General features: G+C 38.6%; 1 protein-coding gene across 3 annotated transcripts in view; it reads left to right on the forward strand.

The window, feature by feature from the left end:
• The window catches only part of LOC136862098 (torsin-1B), a 223,522-nt gene that overhangs the window by 181,708 nt on the left and 15,131 nt on the right, over positions 1 to 26,683 (forward strand). For all 3 annotated transcript variants that reach the window (XM_068225565.1, XM_067138862.2, XM_068225566.1), the window contains exon 5: positions 11,532 to 11,676. In XM_068225565.1, the coding sequence (XP_068081666.1) occupies positions 11,532 to 11,676 (145 nt within the window). The remainder of the gene's footprint in view (positions 1 to 11,531; positions 11,677 to 26,683) is intronic.

The following is a 26,683-nucleotide window of genomic DNA, read 5'->3' on the forward strand; positions in this document are numbered from 1 at the left end:
TTGGCAAGTATAATCTGCATTCAGGAAACAAATCTCAGACCAAGCCATCACACGGTCTTCAGAAATTTTCGACTATACTTAACAGAGCGACATTATGCTAACTGGGCTTTGGGTGATGTTGGTATTTTTGTCCATTCTGATACCTACAGCGAAGAGGTTCCACTAAGAACCCCACTGAAGGCTGTAGCAGTTTGCGTTCTGCTGCCTGTCATAGCAACATTGTGTAATGTTTATTTTCCACGAGGGCAGCCTCTTAATATAAATGATATCATTGGTTTTATAGATCAGTTTCCACCTCCCTTTCTCTTATTGGGCGATTTCAATACCCATCACCCTACATGGGGCTCTGAAACGCCTTGCCCCAGGGAAAGGGAGTTGGAAACATTAGTAAGAGAGCTGGATTTATGTATTTTGAATACAGGTGAACCAACTCATTTCAGCACACCGATGAAGGGCTTGAGCTGAGCAAGTGATGTGAATCAATTAGGAATGTATAACTTTCAGTGCTTCACCAGCTTTGACCATATATGGAGTTGCATCACTCAGAAACATTAGCACATTAGCTCTTGGCGTTACATGTATCGAAGTCCTCCCATGTTAATAGAACAGGTTTACAAGGCTCACCTCATTCTCCCTGTGCTGTCTGTAATCTTATCAAGTGATACCCATATTGGCGTGTTGTGCATAGATTTCCTTATTTCTCCTGGTGTTTCTTCATAGATCAGTGGCAGCATAGAAAGCAGGTGTTACCATCTGATGCTATTAACAGCACAGACGAATTGACCTTCAGGAGGAGGAGGAAGGGGAGGAGAGAGAACGTAAATGTTCAAAGACCCAACCGCTGGTGTCAATTTAATTTAATAATCATAAATAGGCTTGAGTTTTCGGAAATATCTATTTTGAGGCCCCCTTAATCCCTAAATGGATTTTCAAAATCCCGCTCCTCTAATAACGTAATAGGCCCTAATTCGTAGCATCTCCAAGCTCATCCTTCACTTCCGACGGTCCTATGGCATATCCTGTTTCTAGAGAGGAACAGCTTATTCCCAGTGTGTTGACTTTTTACCAAAGTGACCACAGATTGTAGTGCATGCAAGATTATTTTTGCTACATATTTAACGTCGCATTAACAACTGCAGTTTTCATCAATGATGGGACAGGAGAGGGCCAGTACTCTGAAGGCAGTGACAGTGGCCTTAATTAAGATACATGATGTGAAAATGGGAAATGACAGAAAACCATTTTATGAGTGCCGACATGACCCTCAAACCCCACTTTCTCCATTTCTCTTTGGTTCAGATTTCACATAAAACTACCGATTTGGTGACTTATGATCACAAGAATTAGTAACATGTAAAACTGCAAAGTTACCTGCTTTTATTATTTGTTTCCATTATTATTTTTTATTTCTTATTTTCTTATTCTCAAGGCGCTAAATGGATAATATGGCTCAAGATTTAGTATAGAATGTACAAGATTAAATATGTCTGTTTTCTATAAATTCAAAAGTTTTCAGGCTGCTGTCAAAAATTGTTTAATCATTTTAAAAGTATCCAAAACATTTTTTGTAGGATTTCATAGTGGAAGGAAATTATTATTAACCTTTGAATATGTTATTGTTTTATTTTATTGTTGTTTAACCCTTTCCCTGCCAAGCTAAAATGCTGTAGTACTGATAAAACTGCCAACCTAAATTAAGGTAAAATGGAAGATCTTACTGAAAATTTTGTACTTGCCTCAATTTTGAAGCTATATAGATGAATGTTTGTTGGATGATTCAAGATATGTCCATGTATATGTTGTGTGATTTACTTTGTTGGCGCTTATGTCTTTATGTTAAAAAAGTAATAAATTATTAATTTCCACTTTCTGTAAATAATTTTGCAAATTTGAATTAGTATTTGTCATAGTAAATTTTATTTCTCATAGATGTTAATGTCACTGTTAGAATTTAAACTGTGTTGTCTTTTACTGTAATGTTTAAAATTTTAAATCTCAATGTTTAAAAATGTCCTAATGATTTTAGTTTTTGAAATTGAAAACTGAGGTTAGGTTCGCTGTCATGGTGGCTTGCATTTCACTGGTTAACATTAACATCATTGTCATCTTAACTTTTGACAGTAGTAGTAGTAATTTCGGGAGGGATAACACCATTACGCCTAATATCTGTCACATGAACTGTTATTGTCAGGTGTTAATTAATTTAATTATGAGGTATGATTTCATTGTTCAAATTTCACTATCTATTTTCATTACAATGTGGTGGCCCCTTTGTATCTAAAATGGTAAGATATTGGTCTTTAACGCTGACCTTGGGTTCAAGCATGGTGACTGCATGTTCTGTAATATTCGTGCTGGATAAAGCAGAGCTAAGGCTTTCACCAGGATCTCCAATTTCCCCACTTTCCTTTCATTCAAGTGATGCTCCATTTATGTATTAATCATTGCCTCAGAGGTGCATGACAAGTTTCCCCAGCTGGCGCAATCCTCTTCCTTGATGTTAATTGAGACTTTCTCACCCACCTCACTACTGATCTGCATTTAGGGCAGTCGCCCAGATGGCAGATTCCCTATCTGTTGTTTTCCTAGCCTTTTCTGAAATGATCACAAAGAAATTGGAAAATTATTGAACATTTCCTTCGGTAAGTTATTCTATTCCCTAACTCCCCTTCCTGTAAATGAATATTTGCCCAAATTTGTCCTCTTGAATTCCAACTTTATCTTCATATTGTGATCTTTCCTACTTTTAAAGACACCACTCAAACTTACTCGTCTACTGATATCCTCTCCACTGACAGCTCGGAACTATTGGTATTACATACCACTTAATCGAGCAGCTCGTCTCCTTTCTCCCAAGCCTTCCCAGCCCAAACATTGCAGCATTTTTGTAACGCTATTCTTTTGTCGGAAATCACCCAGAACAAATCGAGCTGCTTTTCTTTGGATTTTTTCCAGTTCTTGAATCAAGTAATCCTGGTGAGGGTCCCATACACTGGAACCATACTCTAGTTGGGGTCTTACCAGAGACTTAATATGCCCTCTCCTTTACATCCTTACTACAATCCCTAAATACCCTCATAACTCATAACCATGTGTAGAGATCTGTACCCCTTTATTAACAGTCATATTTATGTGATTACCCCAATGAAGGTCTTTTCTTATATTAACACCTAGGTACTTAAAATGATCCGCAAAAGGAACTTTCACCCCATCAACACAGTAATTAAAACTGAGAGGACTTTTCCTATTTGTGAAACGCACAACCTCACTTCTGACCTTGTTTATCATCATACTATTGGCCACCGTCCATCTCACAACACTATCGAGGTCACCCTGCAGCCGCTCACAGTCTTGTAACTTATTTATTATTCTGTACAGAATAACATCATCTGCAAACAGCCTTATCTCTGATTCCACTTCTTTACACCTATCATTGATATATATATATATATATAAGAAAACATAAAGGTCGAATAATACTGCCTTGAGGAATTCCCCACTTAATTAATTCTCTGAGTTCTATTTTCTAGAAATATAGCCACCCATTAAGTCACTCTTTTTTCTAGTCCAATAGCACTCATTTTTTCCAGTAGTCTTCCATGATCTACCCTATCAAATGCCTTAGATAGGTAATTCGCAATACAGTCCATTTGGCCTCCCGAATCCAGGATATCTGCTATCTTGCTGAAATCCTACAAGCTGAGCTTCAGTGCAATAACCTTTCCTACACCAAAACTGCCTTCTGTCAAACCAGTTATTAATTTTGCAAACATGTCTAATATAATCAGAAAGAATGCTTTCCCAAAGCTTACATGCAATGCATGTCAAACTGACTGGCCTGTAATTTTCAGCTTTATGTCTTTCTCACCCTTTCCTTTATGCACAGGGGCTACTGTAGCAACTCTCCATTCATTTGGTATAGGTCCTCCAACCAAACAATAATCAAATAAGTATTTCAGATATGGTACTATATCCCAACCCATTGCCTTGTATATCCCCAGAAATCTGATCAATTCCAGCTGCTTTTCTAGTTTTCAACTTTTGTATCTTATTGTAAATATCATTGTTATCATATGTAAATTTTATTACCTCTTTGGCCTTAGACTCCTCCTCTATCTGGACATTATCCTTGTAACCAACAATCTTTACATACTGCTGACTGAATACTTCTGCCTTTTGAAGATCCTCGCATACGCACCCCCCTTGTTCATTAATGGTTCCAGAAATGTCCTCCTTTGAACCTGTTTCTGCCTTAAAATACTTATACATACCCTTCCATTTTTCACTAAAATTTGTATGACCACCAGTTATGCTTGCCATCATGTTATCCTTAGCTGACTTCTTTGCTAGATTCAATTTCCTAGTAACCTCCTCCAATTTCTCCTTATTCCATAACCATTTCTAACTCTATTTTGTTCCAATCTGCACCTCCTTCTTAGTCTCTTTACTTCTCTGTTATAATATAGTGGATCTTTACCATTCCTTGCCACCTTTAAAGGTACAAACCTATTTTCACATTCCTCAACAGTTGCTTTAAATCCATCCCAGAGTCTGTTAACATTTTCATTTACCATTTTCCAGCGATCATAATTACTTTTTAAACTCCCTTATGCCTGTTTTATCAGCCATATGGTACTGCCTAATAGTCCTAATTTTAATACCTTCCTTTCTTTCACATTTATTTTTAACCATGACAAAAACAGCTTCAGGATCACTAATACCATCTATTACTGTGGTTTCTCTATAGAGCTCATCTGGTTTTATCAGCACCACATCCAAAATATTCTTCTGTCTAGTTGGTTCCATCACTTTCTTAATCAGATGCCCTTCCCATATTAACTTATTTGCCATTTGTTGTTCATGCTTCCTGTCATTCGCATTACCTTCCCAATTGACATTTGGTAAATTGAGATCACCTGCTACTATCACATCCCTTTCCATATCATTTCCAACATAGCTAATTATCTTATAAAATAATTCAGAATCGGTGACAGTGCTACTCTTTCTCGGTCTGTACACTCCAAAGACATGAAGTTGCCTATTATCTTTAGAGAGGAGCCTTACACCTAGAATTTCATGTTTTTCATCCTTAACTTTTTCATAGCTTACAAATTCTTCTTTCACCAGAATGAATACTCCCCCTCCTACCATTACTATCCTATCTCTACGATACACACTCCAATTCCATGATAATATTTCTGCATCCATTATATCATTTCTCAGCCATGATTCAGTTCCTATTACAATATCTGGTGAGTACTGTATATATCTACTAAATTACGTAATTCGATTCCTTTGTTTACAATGCTTCTACAGTTGAGCACTAACATTTTTATGTCATCTCTACTTGATTTCCAGTTCCCTGTTTGCTTAACACCACTCCTTAGGGCCACCCCGTATCCCTGAATGTACCTGCCTCTAACCCTTCTTAACAAGTTTCCTAACTTATATGTACCACTGCGGTTTAAGTGAAGGCCATCTGGGCGCAGATCCCTGTCTCCTACCTACTCATTAGGATGTAGAAATCTCACTACCATTTTCCCCCATACCCACTCCATAGTCTCATTTAAATCCCCAATCACCTTCCAGTCAGTATCCCTCCTACACAGTATTCCACTGATAATCTCCACTTCCTTAACCTTTATCCATGCTGCATTTACCAGATCCCACACATCCCCAGCTATGTTGGTACTTATACCTGCTTGCCTTACATTGTTAGTACCAACATGAAACACTACCACCTTCTCCTTTCCCTCTTCCTTCTGTTCTACTTTCCTCAACTTCTGCCTCAACCTAATTCCTGGATAACACTCTTCCCTGGTTCCCTTTCCCCCACACACTTTCCCCACAAGTCTAACGATGGAATCCCCCATGACCAGAGCCTCAACCCTACCCACCTCATTTGATCCCCTCCCCTTCTGGTCAGCCCTATCTTCTCTCACTGCTGCAGAAGCTACTTCCTCCTCCCTTTTCTTCCTCCCATGATCCTGTTCCACATCTCTTTTCCTGTCCACTACACTACATTTCCCTTTCCTACCTTTTCCCTTCCTCCTACTTCCACACATCTCAGCAACAGTTCCCTGTTCCTCATCTTCCCTCGGTTGTTCTACCTGCAGTGACTCATACTGATTTCTCACAGACACCTGTCCTGAATTCTGATTCTGAACAGAGCCCTTAGCCTGCAGTCTCCTTCCCCTTAAAACATTAGACCACGTGTCTTTTACAGTTCCCCCATTTCCTTCCCATCCATCCTTTACACCTACTGTATCCTGTACATTATTTGAGGGAGGCCTACTTTCCTTCCTGTCCTCTGAGGGAATCCTAATTATCTCCCTCAAACTCTCAAACTCCTTAATGCCTGGCCACACCCACAGTTCCTACACTTGCACTGCATAGCCATTATTTACGGAACAATGGGAAGAAAAGGAAAAATAAAATAACTTATTCTGTGCAAATAAAAAATGAAAGGAAAGAAATATTGTCTAGGATAGTTCACAAAGATCACACAACAACAAGGTACTTCACTAGATTAGTGCTAGAGTGTCCGTCACTGGATCCTAAGATTGTGGGTTCAAAACCGGCAGAAGTAGTCGATTTCTCTTCTTCATCTTTTTTCTGGTATTCTTCCTATGCTTAGTGGGATCTGCCTACTTGCATTTCGCCCTCCATTTTGCCCAGTCTTCAGCATCTGCATTTTCAACACCCGATATAGATATTTATTCCTGTAGGGAACCTGAAATATTTGTTCTGAATGAGTACATTCATAATTCCAATCAACACCTGCAGCTCTCATTTCCTCCCTCAGACAGTCCATCCACCGCTTTACAGGTCAGCCTCAAGGCCATTGTCCATCTGGGCTGAGCTTAAGTGCTCGCTTTGCAATAGATTGTGTGTCAGCTCTGGCCAAGAGACCATACCACCTCGGTTTTGCCTCTCTCATTTTGTCGGGAATCGGGGCAACTCTAAGAGCATTTCTGACCTCTTAGTTCTTAGCGTGGTCTAGTAGAGTGACTCCCAGTGTCTGTCTATGCATGTGCATTGTTGTTGCACGTAACATCTGCTCGTCTCTCTTTGTCACCAACAAACATTCCACCCCATACAGTATAACTGGGGGAATGACTGTGCGGTATATATTTCATACCTGCCAACTTTTACAGTTTATCCGTAAAATTTACAGAAATTACAGCATTTTACGGTTTTATGGACAGACGGTATCATTTTACGACTTCCCGGACAAAAATTTGAATCGTTAAAATCCGATAATCACCCCACTTCCGTACAATCGATTGTTTGTGTATGTCGAAGGCAAGTCCACGATAGTCGATAACTCATTCTTTGATATGATTGGTACTTTTACCTGTGTGATGTGTGTGTCGTCATTAGAATTGAATTTAAAGCCAGGATAACAGTTCTTCCATGTGAATCTTAGGTGTCGACAGGCTGTGCTCCGCAAATTCTTTGTTCTGCTCCGTTCGCTTGTTGTGATTTAACCCACATTCTTTGACCACATGTGTGTGTTGTTCTTTGTTCACAAAGTTGGCGTTCCTTGAATGTTTTGGTCTTTTAAAGTTATGACATGTTTTAATGAAGTGTTAGTTTTTTTGTGTTATAACTTTGTACTTCGTAGTTTCCTGTATTCCTTGGACTAGTTACGTTTGTTCCATGTGTGTATGTTTTTTTTACCATGTGCATATTCTTAGTTCACGAGGTTGGCTTTGTGTTAATTTAATGGTTTAAGACTTTTGTGCTTTGACTTGTTTTAATGAAGTGTTTGACTGCCTTGAGTGTTAGTTATAATTTTATGCGACGTTTAGTGATCCAGGTTCCTTTCGATGTTTGAGTAGATATCAAGACATTCGTTCTCAGATATTTTCATACGCTATTTTCCTATTGTAGATTTCATGAATAAATCCAACAAGAAACAGTACTTCCAGACATTTAAAGAATCATATTCTGTTGATTTTCTTGCATACTAAAATCAAGAAAGGGAGAAAAATTTGCTTTTTTGCACGGTAGGTGGGTGTGATATTAATATTGCACATTGTGGAAGAAACGATTTAAGTAATCTAAGTAATCACGTGAAGTGCTGTAAACACGTAAGTTATGTTAAATCGAAGGAAGATAACAAAGAATAACAAGAAAATCAACACGCTTTTTTTTTTTTTTTTTTTGGCCAAGTCTGGCAATGTTGACGGTGTCTGTTTACTTCCTTTTTGGTGAAACACAATGTGCCCTTAGTGTGGCTGATCATACTGGTGCTTTATTTAAGATGATGTTTCCCACATTAGAAGTTGAAAAGAAATATATCTGTGGTCCCACAAAAACTACATGCATTGTAAATAAAATGCCAAAAAAGAAGTTGTTAAGTGCCTTCAGAACAGACCATTTTCTTTAGCAACGGATGGAAGCAATGATACAAATGCTAAGTTGTATCCTTTTTTTTGTGTGTGTGTTACATTCTATGATATTCCGTGGGGAAAAAGTAGCGAGCACTGTGCTATCCATACCAGCGTTAGACGGGGACTCAACAAGGCAAAACATAGGTAACCTGATGTTATCAAAGCTGAATTCTCATAACATACCAATTGAAAACTGTGTGGCTCTCTGTTCCGACAATGCTTCTGTTACGATAGGACACAAAAATGGGGTTTCAGCAGCAGTTCTGAAGGAAGTTCAACCAGGTATTGCCATCATAGGTTGTATTTGCCACCTGATTAATGTAGCACAGGGCCTCTCAGAGCACTGTGCCAGACGACTTCGCTTGGTTGACCAGAGTGCAGACCCCCACTCCTCGATTTGGAGCAATAGCACTGTCTCTCTCTTTCCCCACGCCTGTCTCGCACGCTCCCCCTGTTTCCCTCTTCCTCACTTGCTCCGTAGCGCTCCAAATCCAAGCTGAGTTGAGCCGAGCTTAGCCGAGTAGCACAGAGACAAAGCGTTGGTCCGAGCCGAGCGGGACCGATGCACTGTGCACAGCAACTCTGCGTCACTGTTTGCACGCATGAGATTTTGGGCATTTGAGAGGCCCTGATCTAGCATCTGAAAAAGGTGCTGGAAGATTACCACTTAAGTGGATGAGATCCTAGTTGATATATTTTATTTCTTAGAGAAGAGTGTCAAAAGAAAAGAACACCTTCAGAAATGTTGAAACTTGCACAGTAAAGAGGCAAAGAAAATTCTGAAGCTTGTATGTACTAGGTGGTTATCTTAAGGAACATAAAAGCAACCCTGTTTGATGAAACGCTGACGGTTAGGGCCACCCGAGGCTGTGCTCAGGGAGGAGTTCTTTCGCCTCTGCTGTGGAACCTTGTGGTGAACAAAATCATAGCTATGCTCAAGGAACAGGGTTTCTATACACAAGGATACGCAGATAACCTAGTGATTGTGGTACGAGATGAGGTGATGAGTGTTATCCAGGACCTCATGCAAAGATCACTCAATCTCGTGGAGAACTGGTGTCGGTAAGAACAACTGTCAGTCAACCCGAACAAGATAACTCTGGTCCCTTTTACAAGAAGAAGAAAATTAGAGGGAAAGAGATCACTGAAGCTCTTTGGGCAAGATATGTATATATGGAAGAACAGAAAAGTAAGAAAAATCTAACCTGGAATCCACTTATTGAAAGGAACATAACTCGGGCCAAGAACTTGCTGTATGCATGTAAAAGAGTCGTTGGGAAGACATGGGGCCTGAGACCATCAGTGGTAATGTGGATATACACAATGATCATTAAACCATTGATGGCCTATGCTGCAATCATCTGGTGGCAGAAAGTAAGTCAAGGAAAAGTTGGCAGTAGATTCCTGGATAGCCTACAGAGAACGGCATGCACCGCCATAACTGGTGCTATGAGAACTACGCTGACAGAAGCCTTGAATACTAGACCTCCCATCACTATGCAATTGCATAAAAGGACAGGCTAGAATGAGTTTGTATAGATTGGCACAATCAGACTGCTGGAATGCACAAAGACCCAATATAGGACACTGTAAAATTAACAGAGTAATGACAGAGGAAGCTCTACACATGCCTTCTGATCATATGATACCAAAGTACAACTTTGAAAAACTGTTTGAGACCCAGATAATAAAAAACAGAACACTGGGATATCAGCAAATGGAATACTGAAAAAGAAGATATAGTGTGGTGGACTGATGGCTCAAAGACTGTGGATGGCACAGGAGGAGGGATCAATGGGGGAAGACCTGAGAGATCAATCCAGATGACCTTGGGCAGACACATTACAGTCTTTCAAGTTGAAATAATAGCTATCACAGCATTTCTTGAAGAAAATCTGAAAATGAACTATAGGAATAAGAACATTTTCATTTTTACGGGCAGCCAAGCGGCCATTAAGGCACTAGATAATATCCAGAATTGTCTGGTATTGCCACTCACTTCTCCTGAAGCTCTCAAAATACAACATTGTCAAAATAATATGGGTACCAGGGCATGCAGGTATAGAAGGAAATGAAAAGGCAGATAAACTGGCCAGGAAAGGGGCAGAAACACATTTTGTTGGCCTAGAACCTGTATGCGGGTTTTCCTATGGACAAGCCCGATACTACATAGGAAAATGGGTACAAAAGAAACAAATGGAAAACTGGAAAAATATTCCAGGATTCAGGCCTGGAAAGGAAAGGACCAAACAAGAAGCATACTAAAGAACTGTGAAACTCAGCAAAGAAAATATAAGATGGGTAGTAGGACTGTTGACAGGACACTGCCATCTGAAAAAACACATACATAGAATTGGAGTAATGTGAGACAATATATGTAGGAAATGCAATGAAGCAGAGGAATCAGCTGAACACATACTTTTCGAATGTGAGGCACTGGGTAGAATCAGACTCTCCATTCTAGGACTACCAGGTGAAGAGAGAGAAAAAATCCAAGAAGACCCAATAAGAACAACCTGCAGCTTTGTGAAGGGAGCAGGTATATCTAGGTGGGAATGAAGGAAAAACATGGTAGCAAAAGATCTTAGAGGTCAACGCTGATTAGAAACTAATATTTAGATGCCCCATAAAGAAAAGGAGGAGGAGGTAGATGTTTGGATCGACTACTGGACCAGTGGAATCCGCTTCTTTCTTTCTTTCTTTCTTTCTTTCTTTCTTCAAGGAGGAAGTAATATTATGTACCAAAACATTTCCACAAGCTTGACATCTTTTAGAATACCTAGAGTTGAATAAAGTAGATCCAAAGAGTATCAGAAGAAGAGAATTCTTGATTCTGCTACTACACATGCCCCTAAAAGAATAGAACATTCTTCTAAATGTGACAAACCCATCCTGGAAAGTGAGACTTTTGCTACAACACGTGAGGAAAAATTGTTTATGTTCCTGTCCTCAAACTCAAATGTGCCTTAAATCACTCCAAATATCCTGATTTTTAAACATATAATGAAACTTTAATTTTTATGTGGAAACAAACATGTACAGTATTTATGTAGATACAGCCCTGTTAATTACTGTAATAGTAACTGAAACAGGAAACTTTTGGAACTTATACTAATTTTTGTCAAATTGCAGGGGGATTTTACAAGAGTGAAACAATTGAAAGTAGTCTGATAGACCATTATATTCCATTTCTGCCTTTGGAGGAAAGACATGTCAGACTGTGCATTCACAATGAATTTAATAAAAGAGGATATCATCCTAAGGAAAATGAAGTGAAGTAAGTAGAATTTTTGGTGAACATTGTTTATCTTAATTGTAATATTTTCTTATAAAATAGTAGGTATTTTGGAATAAATTCATAATTTGTATTTTTAACAGTGATGTTATTATGTGCTCTTAAATCTTTTGATGTTAATTGTGTACATGGAATCATATAAGGTTTGTCTCCATAGAAGAAAATATGTCTGCCCTAAGAATGGCTCATGTCTCATCACTGCTGTCTACTTAACTAGTTACATATTAAAATCACCAAATATTACCAAAACAAACTACTGTAACCTTAATGTGAGCTGCAATAATGGAAATCGAGATGACCTTACCAGAGTATCATCGTCGTCATGGTCGTCGTTGTCTTCTTTTTTTCTTACCAAATGTTACACACCAGGTCAGTGTGCTTTGGGACTCTCATAGGCAGGGGCGCCACTCCCTGGGCTGGGCTGTCTCGGAAGAGAGTCCCTACCTGCTCCCATTCATGTCATTCTATATTAATGAAGTTGTTCTTTTTCAGGTAGTTTATTATAAATTTACTTATTAAAAATTAATTTTGGCAGACTGAAGAAGCTAACAGTTATTTTTTTTAAATTAAAAATTACCAAGAATTAGCATGGATTGTAATATTCAAAGAATTGTACCAGATGTATTTTAGGTCATTTTACCATTGTATTTATTGTTAATTCTCTCATTGTTGGGAAAGAACTATGCAATAAATTTTTGTAAAATTCTAAGTGTTTTAAATTAAGAGTTTAATAAGGCTTTCTCCATTTTGAAATTAAGTGTATATCAAATAGAATCCTTCTGATTATGACGTCAAAATTATTTGCTCTGCCTTTGAATTTCATGTATGGTGGTATGTAATACTTCGTCTAACTCTTTCATTCTTGTGAGTACTAGGATAAGACTGAGATTTTCATTGTGCTTGGATTATGGAAAATTAAACTTTCTTCCAGCAATGTGAATACTCCACCTTGTTCTTGGCAATATTCTGTGTTTTGAAAATACTGTAATAATACACATGTTGAAGTTGTGAAGTGTTAAGGCTGCTTCTTATTCTTCTTATTCTTCTTCCTCTGACTCCTTACTGGGTGGGTAATGGATCAGTAACCATCACCTCTGCCTCTCCCATCATTTTTCTCTGAACTCTTTGGGCCAGTTCACACATCTACTTTCCAGTGCTTCCTCTCATTTGGTTACCCATCTCTTCCCTGGTTTCCCCCATAGTTTTGTTCCAGTCACTTTTTCCATTCCATCCTTGCTCTAAGGGTTGCCAACAGGGCCAAATCACTTCAATCATATTTTGTGACTTCTCTATCCTCAGCGTTTCCCATATCTCTGTGTTGCACGTACAGTCCTTCTTAGTCTTCCCAACAATGCTTATAAGGAACTTCATTTCCACTCCCTAGATCTTGCTTTCCTCTCTGAATCTTGTAGTCCATGTTTCTACTCTATATGTCAGAACAGGGACAAAATAGGTCTTACACAACACCACCTTGAATTTTCCTAGGAATCGTACTGCCGTGTGAAATCAATCACAGTTTTAATAATCAAGTCAGTTTTCAAGCTCACTTAGGAACTACGGATAAAACACATGCTCTTTCCCTCACTTAGTTTAACTTTATACATTTCCTGCCTTTATTTTGGTGCACATATTACTATAACCATCTGCTTAAAATAAGAGACTTGTTAATTGTATGATTTTTTTTTTTAATGTTCAAAAGAGGGAGAACTTACTTAGCATGTATCTGTCTTTACTTTCTTTCTTTCTTTCTTTCTTTCTTTCTTTCTTTCTTTCTTTTGCTTGATTATGATTTTATTCTTTATTTCTTTCCCTCTCTTTCTTTAATAAGGAGTGAAGGAGAAAAATTGTGAAACATATTTTAAATTTGCAGGCTGGGTATATCTTCAAACTTACCACATTAGGGAAACCCAGGAAACACACAGAGTTGCTAATGAGTCAAACTAAATCAACAGAAATTGGGTCAGTTTTCAAGCTCACTGAGGAATTAAAAATTTTGAGTTCTTTATTACTCTCTTGACTGTAATGAATCCATGCTGTAATAATATAGACAATCAAATATATTACATACATATATATTCTGTAAATCAATAAGAATACAGAAGGGATATGTCTGCAAACATTACTACCATGAAGTCAAAAATAACGCTTTAAATGTTTGGTGCTGTTAGGTTAGGTTGATTATGAAAGTTGAAACTTCCTTTAGTTTTGTCTGATTCTCTTTGTTGGAAATGTACTTAGAAATGAGATTAAAATAAAGTCTTACCCCACTAATATAGCAATTGTGATTTGATTGCTGTATCATTGAGGTTCATAATATGCCCTCCTCTTGCAGCACGGAGCGCTCTACACTCAGGGTCTTGACGGGTTCTTCTTGTTGTGAGGGCTATTTCAGAGAGTCGCGGTACCACAGCTAGCTAGGATGTTTGGATTGGTGCATAATTTTGATGGTTCGAATTCCTGACTTTGAACGGTGGTGAATCACGTCGTTTGCGGGAGGTCGCGTTAGGAATCCTATCGGGTGACGAGGTTTCTCAAGTCTAATTTGTGGAGTATCTTTCTGATTTCTTGACGTGCCTGTGTAATATGGCTTCAAATCCATCGATAACTCACCTATACTCCCTATTATAGCTAATTACTAATGAAAGAATGGAGATATTCTGGATTGGATTCCGTTTATTCAATGAAATATCCTTATCTAAGCTAAGACGAAACCAAACCTTCCAACACATGTAATCATTGCAATCGAAACCAATCATTGATCTGTCTCTACCTCAACATAATGCAGTGATATCGGTTTTATGTGCACCCTACGGGTCAGGGTGACCACAGTATTTTTCCCAACTAGTCAGTTACATATCTCAGGGTATTCATGCCTCCAGAAAAATGGTTAATTTTTCTATGTTTTAGTTTAACGTGCGTTCAAAGAGAAAATAATGACACCATATGCGGTCCAGCATTACGTAATTCAACGCTCAGTAGTGGATTTCGCGTACGCAAACTTCAGTCAACCTTTCGACAAACACATCTGCATAACGAGAACCTTACTCACTAAGTATAACTACAGACTACCATTACAAATGAAAACTCATTCCATTCTATAAAAAAATCAATCAAGAAACACATTTATTAAATTATCAAGACTTGCGAAAGAAATGGTTAATGTCAAATATTGCTCATGATCTTCCAATTGTCAACCTAATAAATAAATATTCTAATTCCTAAATCAAATATTCTAAGTCAGCGCTGGCTTATTCCTAAACTAAGTTTTCATATCTTAACATTCTGGGTTTCGTATTCCTGAAATGAATTGTTGCTTTGTTTCATCTTCCTATTAAAATTTACATCTGGTCATTTAAGTATACAGTATATCATAGTCTTCTGATCATGGTCAAAATTCGGTATATCAGTAAATTATTCCATCACTCACGGTGTTAAATATACACCCTCATAAAAAATACAATCATTATATTGTTCAAATTATCGTGGAAATGAACTGAATAAGAATAAAAGTGTTCTGAATACTAATATCAGTGACCTAAGTTACATTGAAAATTATCTGAGTTCGTTGGTGCAGACTACAGTGAAGAAAATGAAATATTGAATGACGCACTAAGCTTCTCGGTCCAATTGCCACTTAAGTATGGCTCCTAGCTAAATATTCGCTCTAATAATATTTCAGATTAATAAAGCATCGATGATATCCTACGTAAATCTCAAATAATTTCCCTACTCTAGCTATATAATTTCTTATGTAACGTATTCCAGTTCAATATGCACGTAGCCAATAAGTATTTTTTCATATATGGATGTGCAAGTGCCTACATTAAGATATTTCAACACTACATAACCATACTAGTTACATCCTAGTTTGATCTTCCACGCCATTAACATTCATTCAGAATACGACACAGTCATGCATTCATATACTCATCACCGGTTGTTATAATAGTCAAACCACTTTCACACTTCATTAAAATATGCGTAATTTTATTGTCCATACCTTGCTATAGTTCCTCCCTGGGGCATACTTATATTCCGTAGTCGCTTTACTTGTGCTCCTATATCGCACATTATATATATATATATATATATATACGTTTTACTTCCTGTTAATCTGCGCAATAATACATTTAAAGTATCATATATACTTCATTATTTCATTACTAACCTTCGTTTCAACCCATATTTAATTCATTTAACATCTATAATTATTGCGTTTAACCTCCAATATTAATTAAACACAACGATACGTATCACTCCAATAGCGCAGAATTCGTTCCTCAAAACGCATTTTGTCATACAATTTAACATATAACCCTAAATTCAGTATCTATTTTTTTTTCAATATAATAACACAGCAAAGAGTATGGTAATTTAACTTAACCAATTCAAACATGCGTCCCTCTGTGACGTAAACTGGGTTTGACTGGTATTACATCATTCATGGATCTAACTAACCGGAATTCTATGAAACATATGTTACACTACGTCACACTTTTAAATTCGTATTCTTACTTCCTTGGATAAGATGATATAGTAAATACGTTACCAATCTGTCACGAGATATCGTCTTAAATATTTCACACTGCACTTTCTTGTATTCACTGCACACTTAATTATCTCACGTTTAGGCTATTCAGATCTATTGCATATACTGGTAATACTCTACATAAGAAATTATACTACTTAATACTGTTACTTAGCTCGCCATTCAATATCTCGGGCCTTAGTTGCTCTTCGGTCTGGTCACAGGCCTTGGATTGAGAACTGGGCAGGTTCTCCATCACTGGTATCTCGGGTAGAGTGACCTCCTCCACACGGGTCGGGTGGTTTTTAACTGCCAGGATGACATCTCCCTCCAGGTTGGTCTGTGCCGATTTAGCAAGCCATTATCTGTTCAGGAACACAGTAGACAATATCCATCGATACTGGAAAATGTGAATTCATCATGGTTCTGCGAAGTATATATATTTTTATAATGATTGCCTCTTTATTTAGGCTATCGTTGCTATTATTTCCACTTAATATAGTTCAATTTCAAGCTCTCGCGACTCAATCAACTTCTTGTTTCCGAACGATTTTGCGTCTAAGTATTTTGACGACCTTTTCGAAATTTCTGGATTTTATTTCTTCTTTACTGTATTTCAACGTTTATCTCTTCGTTTTCTTCAATATTACCGACCTCTGAGCTTAAAATTCACGTTAGATACCGCAAATCTTGCTTATTTTTTTAGAGCGATGTTCAGGAAGTCTTATCCTTACGAGGTCAATTTTTTAAGTCAGTTTTTATAATAATCCGATTGACCCTTCTTATTTTTTAAAAACAATTCTATCGATTCTACACCATTGTACACCGCCTTCATAGTGGTAGGTTTAAGTTAGTCATGGCCTTCTGACATATATAAGTATCGATATCCTACTACACATTTCTTTGCCTTGGCTGGCCTCTATCTTCCGTAGGTGCCATTTTGTAATACGTCCAGTAAATGCATCGGGTACATATGTAATTATCATTTCCCAAAAGCTAGTTGTGAATACAAACACAAGCTCACAATACCGATTAATTAATATTAACCTTCAGATTGATAACCATTTTGAGATCTCATTGTGCATGTTCTGTCTGAATGAAACAACCTTTTTGCTCTTTGCTTAATTGCATTGTCTTTGATACATTTGTGTCATATTTTATACCATACATGGCGTATATTTGTAAGAAGTTTTATATTTATTTACGTCGAATGGGTCCACCCAATAATGCCTTTTCAAGGATTGATTGACCTAAACTGAAATTAAATGATCACTTCTTCTTCTTCTTCTTCTTCTTCTTCTTCTTCTTCTTCTTCTTCTTCTTCGTTTTGCCTCATGACTGAGGCGTCGTGACTATCATAATATTCAGCCCTCCAGCCGATGAACCATACTCCGCATTCTTCCCTATCTAAAGCTTTCAATGTGGTTACTCTGAGAGAACACTGTAGGGGGCCGTTCACCATGTCAATCCATCGCGTTGGTATTCGTCCTCGTTATCTGGTTCCCTGGACTTTACCCTCAACAATCAGCTTTTGTAGACTACCATCTCGGCGCATTATATGTCCAAAGTAGCGTACAATTCGTTGAGAGACCTTACACGATAGACAAACTTTTATCTGAAGTTGGTTCAGGATTGATGTGTTCAGGCGATGAGCTGTCCAAGGAATCCTTAACATTTTCCTCCAGCACCACATTTCGAAGCTTTCTATCCGTTCACGATCACGTTTGAGGATGGTCCACGTCTCTGCGCCATACAAGAAGACTGAGAAGACCAGAGATTCAACAAGCTTCTTTTTTGTCTTAATGGTGATGTTGTTATCTTTCCAGATCTTCCGCAGACGGATCATTGCTACCTTTGCTATTTCAATTCTGCGCTTTATTTCATCTTTGGAACCACCAGAATTGGATAGTAAGGAGCCTAGGTATACATACTGATGTACAACTTCACATCCTCCAATCTGTTTGATATGTGGACTGTTGTTGTTGTTCTTACGATCAACAATCATGACTTTGGTTTTCTGTCGATTTAGGCGTAATCCAATTTCTAGGCTTGCTTCCTCTACTCTCTTGATCAGCTCTGTCAACTCCTCTTCAGATGATGCTATCAAGGTGGTGTCATCAGCAAATCTCAAATTGTTGATCTTGCATTCCCCAATTTAAAACCCTTTGTCCCAGCCTTCTAATGCAGTTCTCATTGCATATTCACCATAGATATTGAAAAGTAACGGTGACAGGATACATCCCTGGCGAACTCCAGCCCTTGTACGAAACTGCTGAGACTGTTTGTTTTGAATCTTCACAGTGGCTGTATTTTCCTTATACAAGGACTTGAGGAGATCAATAAAATGGAGTGGCAAACCCATGTCATCCAGAATTTTCCAAAGATGGTTCCATTTGACAGTATCAAAGGCCTTCTGGTAGTCAATAAAGCACAGATATACCGGAACATTGAATTCTCTAGCCTTTTCTATGATTTGTCTTAGGCTTAAGATCTGTTCTCGAGTACCTTTTCCTTTCATAAATCCAGTCTGGACTTCAGGAATTTGATACTCTAGAAATTCCCGGAGTCTCTTGTGCAGGATATGTAGCATAACTTTACTGGCATGTGAAATCAAAGCAATTAAGCGATAATTTTCACATTTTTTCCTCGATCCTTTCTTGTGGATTGGGACAAAAATTGACTGTACCCATTCCTCGGGCCATCTTCTAGAATTCCATATTGCTTGGCAGATTTTCAACAGCATTTCAATTCCAGCACCATCTGTAGCTTTCAAGACTTCTGCACTTATTCCATCAGGTCCACACGCTTTTCCAGTTCTCAGCATTTTCAAAGCCATTTCTACTTCATCTCGGAGGATGTCAGGTTCAGGATCTGACTGCTTGTCTATCTTCACTTGGTCTTGTGCATTACGTTGTTCACTGTACAGATCCTGGCAGTATAATCTCCATGTTTCCAGAACATTCTCTATATCCACAACATCATCCTCCTTTGAGTTCTGTATATTCCAGGAATATGGCTTGAATTCTCGAGTGATTATTCTAATTTTGTCAAAAAGATCCTTGCTGTGGTTTTGATTTGCATGGTCTTCAATCTCAAAACAAATGTTACTAAGGAAATTATTCTTATCTCTTCTACAAGAAGACTGAATCCTTCTATCAAGATCAGACATTTGCTCTCTTTTTTCTTTAGTGTTAATGCCAGATTTTTTAAGGCACCTTCTTTCTTCTACAAGCTGAAGGCTCAAGTCAGATATCCACTGTTGCCTTCTAGTATTTGGTACTCGAGATTCATTCAAAGAGGACTCTATCCAGTTTTTTGTCACATTCCACAACCCTTCTGCAGTTGTTATTGGATCCTGTAATATGGAGGCTCTTCGCGCCAATGATTCCTTGAAAGACGACATATTAACTACTTGTGGTATCCTGTGTGATCTTTTAACTGGTGTTTGCAATTTTATTCTTATTTCTGTTCTAAGAAGCTGATGATCACTGCCACATACTGCACCTGGACAAGTTTTGGTGTCCATTACAGAAGACCTCCATCTTGAACTGATCAAAATATAGTCAATCTGATTTTTATATTGACCATCAGGCGATGTCCACGTGTACATGTGCCGTATGTGATGCTTGAAGACTGTATTAGTTATAGTGAACCTGTTTTGAATTGCAAACTCAAGAAGCCTGTTCCCCCGTTCATTTCTTTCTCCAATTCCGTATCTTCCTATCGATGTTCTGACATGCTCATCGTGTTGTGTTGAACCAATTTTGGCATTGAAGTCTCCCATAACAATAGTTATTTCTCTGCTTGGAAAAGCTGAAACAGTAGCATCGAGATCTTTATAGAAGCGGTCGATTATTTCATCAGATGCATCCGCTGTTGGGGCATAAACCTGAATGATGTTGATTGAAAGTGGCTTGCATTTGAGACTTAGTGTTATAATGCGATCGTTAACAGGTTTATATCCTTTCACTAGGCCATTCAGTTTGTCAGTGATCACAATTGCGACCCCGTTACTGCTTTTTTCTTCATTTCCAGAAAAGTAGACCCAATGATTACCACTCCTAAAATGGCCATTGTTTTTCCAGTGAGTTTCACTTAGCCCCGCCACTCCTATATTATACCTTTCCAGCTCTTGTATTATCAGGAGAAGTTTTCCTGAAGCTAAAAGTCCTCTCACATTCCAAGTACCCACATTCTGCTTTGTTCTTCCAGTCGCAAATTTCGCATATGCAGCCTGGTTGCCTACATGCACATGCCCAGTAGCACATTTCACACTTTGCAGCCTGGAACCGCAAAAGCGCCGGTTGTCAGCCGGGTCTCATGACGAATTAGATCCATTTAAAGCAGCTATCATGATAGTGTTCATGGGAATAATAGTGTAGTGAGGTCCCTCTCTCTTCCACACCGCAGTACCACAACCGAAAAACCAGTCATTCTGGTGATGCTTGAGGCTCCCCGCTCTTGACCCATCTTGAGCATGAATTGCTCTGTGCATCAAGTCGATACTGATGGCGCTGCTGCCCGACATCAGGTCGTCTTAACGTAACAATAACTGCACACCTATCCTCACACATACCTTCGAGGGTCATTTTAACCTAGCAATAATGGATGATATGGATGATGAGGGAACAACACACATATCAACAAGAAATATTTACACTCACGTATGAAATCAAAGCATCACATGATATCTACACTACATATGATTAATTACTATGTCCATGAAGTGCTACTCTTAACCTAACAGATATCATGGTACACATCCTCGTAGCCATGTGTGTGGTAAGTTCCCTATATGCCGCAAGCATATCGCTGCCGTATCGGTCAAAAAGCATAATAACGAAATGTAAATATCAAATACGGTAATCATGACGTCGTGACAATAAATTGAATCATAATAGTCGACATAGCCTCGTAGTTAGTAATCATCAGCATTACAATCTCAATATACACTTACACATGTAATATACATATCCGTTAACATTGTTTGATTCCAAAGCAAACACAACACACCTGAATGGCACGCTCTCCATGGTGGATTACATGGTGAATTTTCAATACCACATCTCAGATTAATTCCGTGACTTTCATTACACAGCACATTTCACTATAAGAATCATTAAAGAACACATGAGCTAACCACAAGCTTCATTAGCATATCACAGTATCATATAGCACTGACTTATTAATTACCACCATAAATATCAACATTGCAGGCACTTAACATTCACTTCGCATGCACATCATTATTTATATATTCATATCACATCGTCTCATATTATTATTATCACTCGCAGCTTCACAATAATTGTATTACTTACCTGCATAATGTCTTCTCTAATGCCACGATATGCCGTAGTTTCTTGCTTATCATCATAATCATAATAAACATGCTGTGATAATTACTTGACGGATAATTCGCCCTTGAATTCACGAAGTTCACTACCACATTATATGCAACAAATCACATCTCCATTACCCGTGCATTGCCTGCATTTATTTCAAACTATAGATATGCTTAGATTATACCTTAACACGTCACATATGCTCACATAAGCCCGCAAACCTCACAGTAATTATCATACAACTTAATGTAAACAATGCCAACGTCGACTCACTTCCATAAATAATCACTCACGCACATAATACCGTGAAATTTATAACATCATGTCACCAAACGCGTATGTAAATTGCTACATGCCAAATAATTCAGTATCAAATCGCTTATTGTGCACCTATTCTCATGTCTCAACGAACTACTTCAGGGCATGTCTTAACACTCCCATCTTACATTATAGCTACTAAGAAATGCAACAAAATCAACCATGAAAATGCATTTATAAATGAGTGGATGTTTACTGACTTGCAGACAAGGGTTTTGGGTAGCGCATGGTCTAGGTAATCCTTCCCCATAACCATGCCATTGTCTCGACTGGAACCCGCTTTCACATTTTAACTCTCCATATTATTATTACCTGGATTCATTTTCCGAATCATTATTACATTCTCGAGTAGATCACACCTGAAACAATCTAGCATTAGTTTACCAGATTCACACACAATCATTAGTATATTCAACAATGCATACACTCCAGGATATAAGTAATTATTCACAAGATACCGATATTAACTTCTCAAGTACAGCATTGATTTCCAGGTAATGGCTTGGCTCTGTATAACTGCCAGTATTTCATCACAATTTGCCAATATTAACACAAATTCATAATATATGTCGCATATTACGACTCCTTTTCACGACTAAGATTGTATACACCTAGACTTCCACCAATATACTCTCACAATTTGCTTGCTTTAACGACGACCTTTTTTGGGCGTCACATACATCGACAACAAGCCAACAACGACACACATCTGTAGTCCGCCTTTCTCATTAGAACAAAGACATGGAACAGAAGTATATAACCGTAGATGTACAAGTTCATCTTAAGAACATATCAATGCCTATCGATACATAGGTGTCGCCACCATCAATCTTAACACCAATATAAATGGTCCGTTATTGGACATTATAAATTTTCCAGCTAGCTCATTCTTGGTTGCCAGCGTTTCGCCCTCGTGTGCTAGGGTGGGCTCATCAGTTGGTACCTAGCACACCTACCAATACGCTGGCTAGTGCATACCGTGGAGGCCACTGCGTAGGCTAACTGGAGCCACCGGCAGTGCCAATGCACTAAGAGACTTTGTCTCATCACTAAAAATTGATGCCTGCTTGGCCATCAGATGATATAGATGTTGATTCCCATAGGGAATCTGAAATATTTGTCCTGAATGAGCAAATTTATAACACCAATATAAATGGTCCGTTATTGGACATTATAAATTTTCCAGCTAGCTCATTCTTGGTTGCCAGCGTTTCGCCCTCGTGTGCTAGGGTGGGCTCATCAGTTGGTACCTAGCACACACACCTACCAATACGCTGGCTAGTGCTAGGTACCAACTGATGAGCCCACCCTAGCACACGAGGGCGAAACGCTGGCAACCAAGAATGAGCTAGCTGGAAAATTTATAATGTCCAATAACGGACCATTTATATTGGTGTTATAAATTTGCTCATTCAGGACAAATATTTCAGATTCCCTATGGGAATCAACATCTATATCATCTGATGGCCAAGCAGGCATCAATTTTTAGTGATGAGACAAAGTCTCTTAGTGCATTGGCACTGCCGGTGGCTCCAGTTAGCCTACGCAGTGGCCTCCACGGTATGCACTAGCCAGCGTATTGGTAGGTGTGCTAGGTACCAACTGATGAGCCCACCCTAGCACACGAGGGCGAAACGCTGGCAACCAAGAATGAGCTAGCTGGAAAATTTATAATGTCCAATAACGGACCATTTATATTGGTGTTATAAATTTGCTCATTCAGGACAAATATTTCAGATTCCCTATGGGAATCAACATCTATATCACCATCAATCTTATCAACTCGTGATATTTTACTTTACATGACATTACCCTGTTTGCATTTCCTTTGGTTTCATCTTGTATAATGCACTTTATAATCTACACACAGCTTAAATTTAACATTATACATCTTGTTTATACATTATTTATACATCTTTGCACTCAAAAATGAGTATAAAGTCTGTCTTCACGTTCACTTTCTTGTGTTCTCGACGTATATAGATGAATGCAGGTCCAGACTGTTCCGGCGCCATGTTTCCGGGCCTTGAATTCTCCGTCGTCACTCGTACTGTCGCCCTCGTTCCACATGGAAATGGCACAATACCTTCTGCCTGATTGTCCTTTTTTAATTTCTCGTACATATTTACGATACCATTCTGAAGTGAGCTTTGTACAGCAGATGACTTCACTTTCCTTATCAGAGGAGACCCTGCAGATTTTTCTTGCTTCTTAGACATCATAAGGAATTGGTCGGGATCATCCTGCTGCTGTGTGACAGCACACTGTACTACCTGCAATTGTGTGGTCAAGGGTCAAGCGTCCATTCCAAAACATGACACCCAAAGGGGGAGCCAGTGGCTATGGGTGGATGAGTCCACCCTTTGGAGACTATCTGAAGCCTTTGTGTAGGAAATGACACATAAATTCACCAGAAAGGAGAACATTGTCAATGATTTAGATGACGGAAGAGGATCCCAGTCCCAATGGCAGAAAAACTGAATAACTTTCTCCTGTCAGCGATGTCTATACTCCAGTGAAGCAGTTGCAAAAGGCATCTGTACTCCTGAGGACCAACCTACAGTTACACCTGGCTGTAGGTATAAAATGCCTCTGGGAGTGATGACACCCTATATTATAGCATAAATATGAGTATGGTATTTCTAAACTTTCCTCAAAAAAGGTTAGGGTTTACCCTGCAAGCAACACACAATTCCTTGTGTGGTGGGGGAACTGTGAAAAATAGGTGACTAGTAGCAAACATCATGAAGGTGAGCATAATCAGCCGTATGACCGTGACAGGAAAGGCAGAGGGAGTAGTGGATTTTATGGAGAAGGAGGATATAGACATGATGGGGTTGAGCAAAGTTAAACGAAACATACATACATACATACATACATACATACATACATACATACATACATACATACATACATTATCATTATAGACCGTTATGCCTTTCAGCATGCAATCTACAAGCCTCTGTGAATTTACTAAACATCACCACAATCCTCTGCTTGCAACTAGTGCTGTGGCCTTATTTAGTTCTATACCTCTTATCTTTAAATCATTAGAAACTGAGTCTAACCATTGTCGTCTTGGTCTCCCTCTACTTCTCTTACCCTCCATAACAGAGTCCATTATTCTGCTAGGTAATGTATCCTCCATTCGCCTCACATGACCCCACCACCGAAGCCGCTTTATGTGTACAGCTTCATCCATCGAGTTCATTCCTAACTTAGACTATAATATCTCCCTATTCAAGAGTACACTCCTGCTGTTGTTCCCACCTGTTTGTACCAGCAATCATTCTCGCTACTTTCATGTCTGTTACTTCTAACTTATGAATAAGATATCCTGAGTTGACCCAGCTTTCGCTCCCATAAAGCAAAGTTGGTCTGAAAACAGACCGATGTAAAGATAGTTTCGTCTGTGTGCTGATTTCCTTCTTACAGAATACTGTTGATCGCAACTGCGAGCTCACTGCATTAGCTTTACTACACCTTGATTTAATCTCACTTATTATATTACCATCATGTGAGAACACACAACGTAAATACTTGAAATTATCTGCCTGTTCAAGCTTTGTGTCACCAATTTGACATTAAATTCTGTTGAATTTCTTACCTACTGACATCAATTTAGTCTTCGAAAGGTTAATTTTCATACCATACTCATTGCACCTGTTTTCAGGTTCCAAGATATTAGACTGCAGGCTTTTCAGCACAATCTGTCATTAAGACCAAGTCGTCAGCATAGGCCAGACTGCTTACTACTAACTGAATGCCACCCTGCCATTTTAAATCTTTCAGCAGATGATCCATGTAAACTACGAACAGCAAAGGTGAAAGATTACAGCCTTGTCTATCCTCTGTGAGTATGCTGAACCAAGAACTCATTCTACCATCAATTCTCACTGAAGCTCAATTGTCAACATGAATTCCTTTGATTGAATTTAATAATCTACCTTTAATTCCATAGTCCCCCGGTATGGTGAACATCTTTTCCCTCGGTATCCTACGCTTTCTCTAGATCTACGAAACGTAAACACAGCTGTCTATTCCTCTCGTAGCATTTTTCAGTTACCTGACGCGTACTGAAAATCTGATCCTGACAGCCCCTCTGTGGTCTGATACCACACTTCCTCTCAACCACTGATCGCACCCTCCCTTCCAAGATGCCAGTGAATACTTTGTCTGGTATACTAATCAATGAGATACCTCGATAGTTGTTGCAATCCTTTCTGTTCCCTTGCTTGTAGATAGGTGAATTTACAGCTTTTGTTCAGTCTGAAGGTACCTTACCAACACTTCATGCTAATCTTACTACACTTTGAAACCATTTCATTTCATCCTTGCCTTCCCACTATATTTCACCATTTCAGGTCTAATTTCATCTGTTCCTGCTTCTTTATGACAGTGGGGTTTATTTACCAATCCTTTCCACTTCCTCAAGCGTAATTTCACCATCATCATTTTCCTCCTCCCCATGAGCTTGGTTGTTCGCAACACCACTAGGAAGATTTTGTTTTACGTTGAGATGATGTTCAAAATATCCCTCCACCTCTCCAGTGATTCCCTGGGATCTATTATGAGTTCACCTGAATTACCCAAAACACTGTTCATTTCCTTTTTCCCTTCCTAAGATTCTTTATTACTGTCCAGAAAAGTTTCCCTGCTGCTTGACCTAGCCTTTCTAGGTTATTACCAAAATCTTCCCACGACTTCTTTTTGGATTCAACAACTATTTGTTTCACTCTGTTTCTTTCATCTACATACAATTCCCTGTCTGCATCGGCCCTTGTTTAGAGCCATTTCT

Source organism: Anabrus simplex, chromosome 1 (assembly GCF_040414725.1).
Source record: "Anabrus simplex isolate iqAnaSimp1 chromosome 1, ASM4041472v1, whole genome shotgun sequence".
In the NCBI taxonomy this organism is placed as follows: Eukaryota; Metazoa; Arthropoda; class Insecta; order Orthoptera; family Tettigoniidae; genus Anabrus; species Anabrus simplex.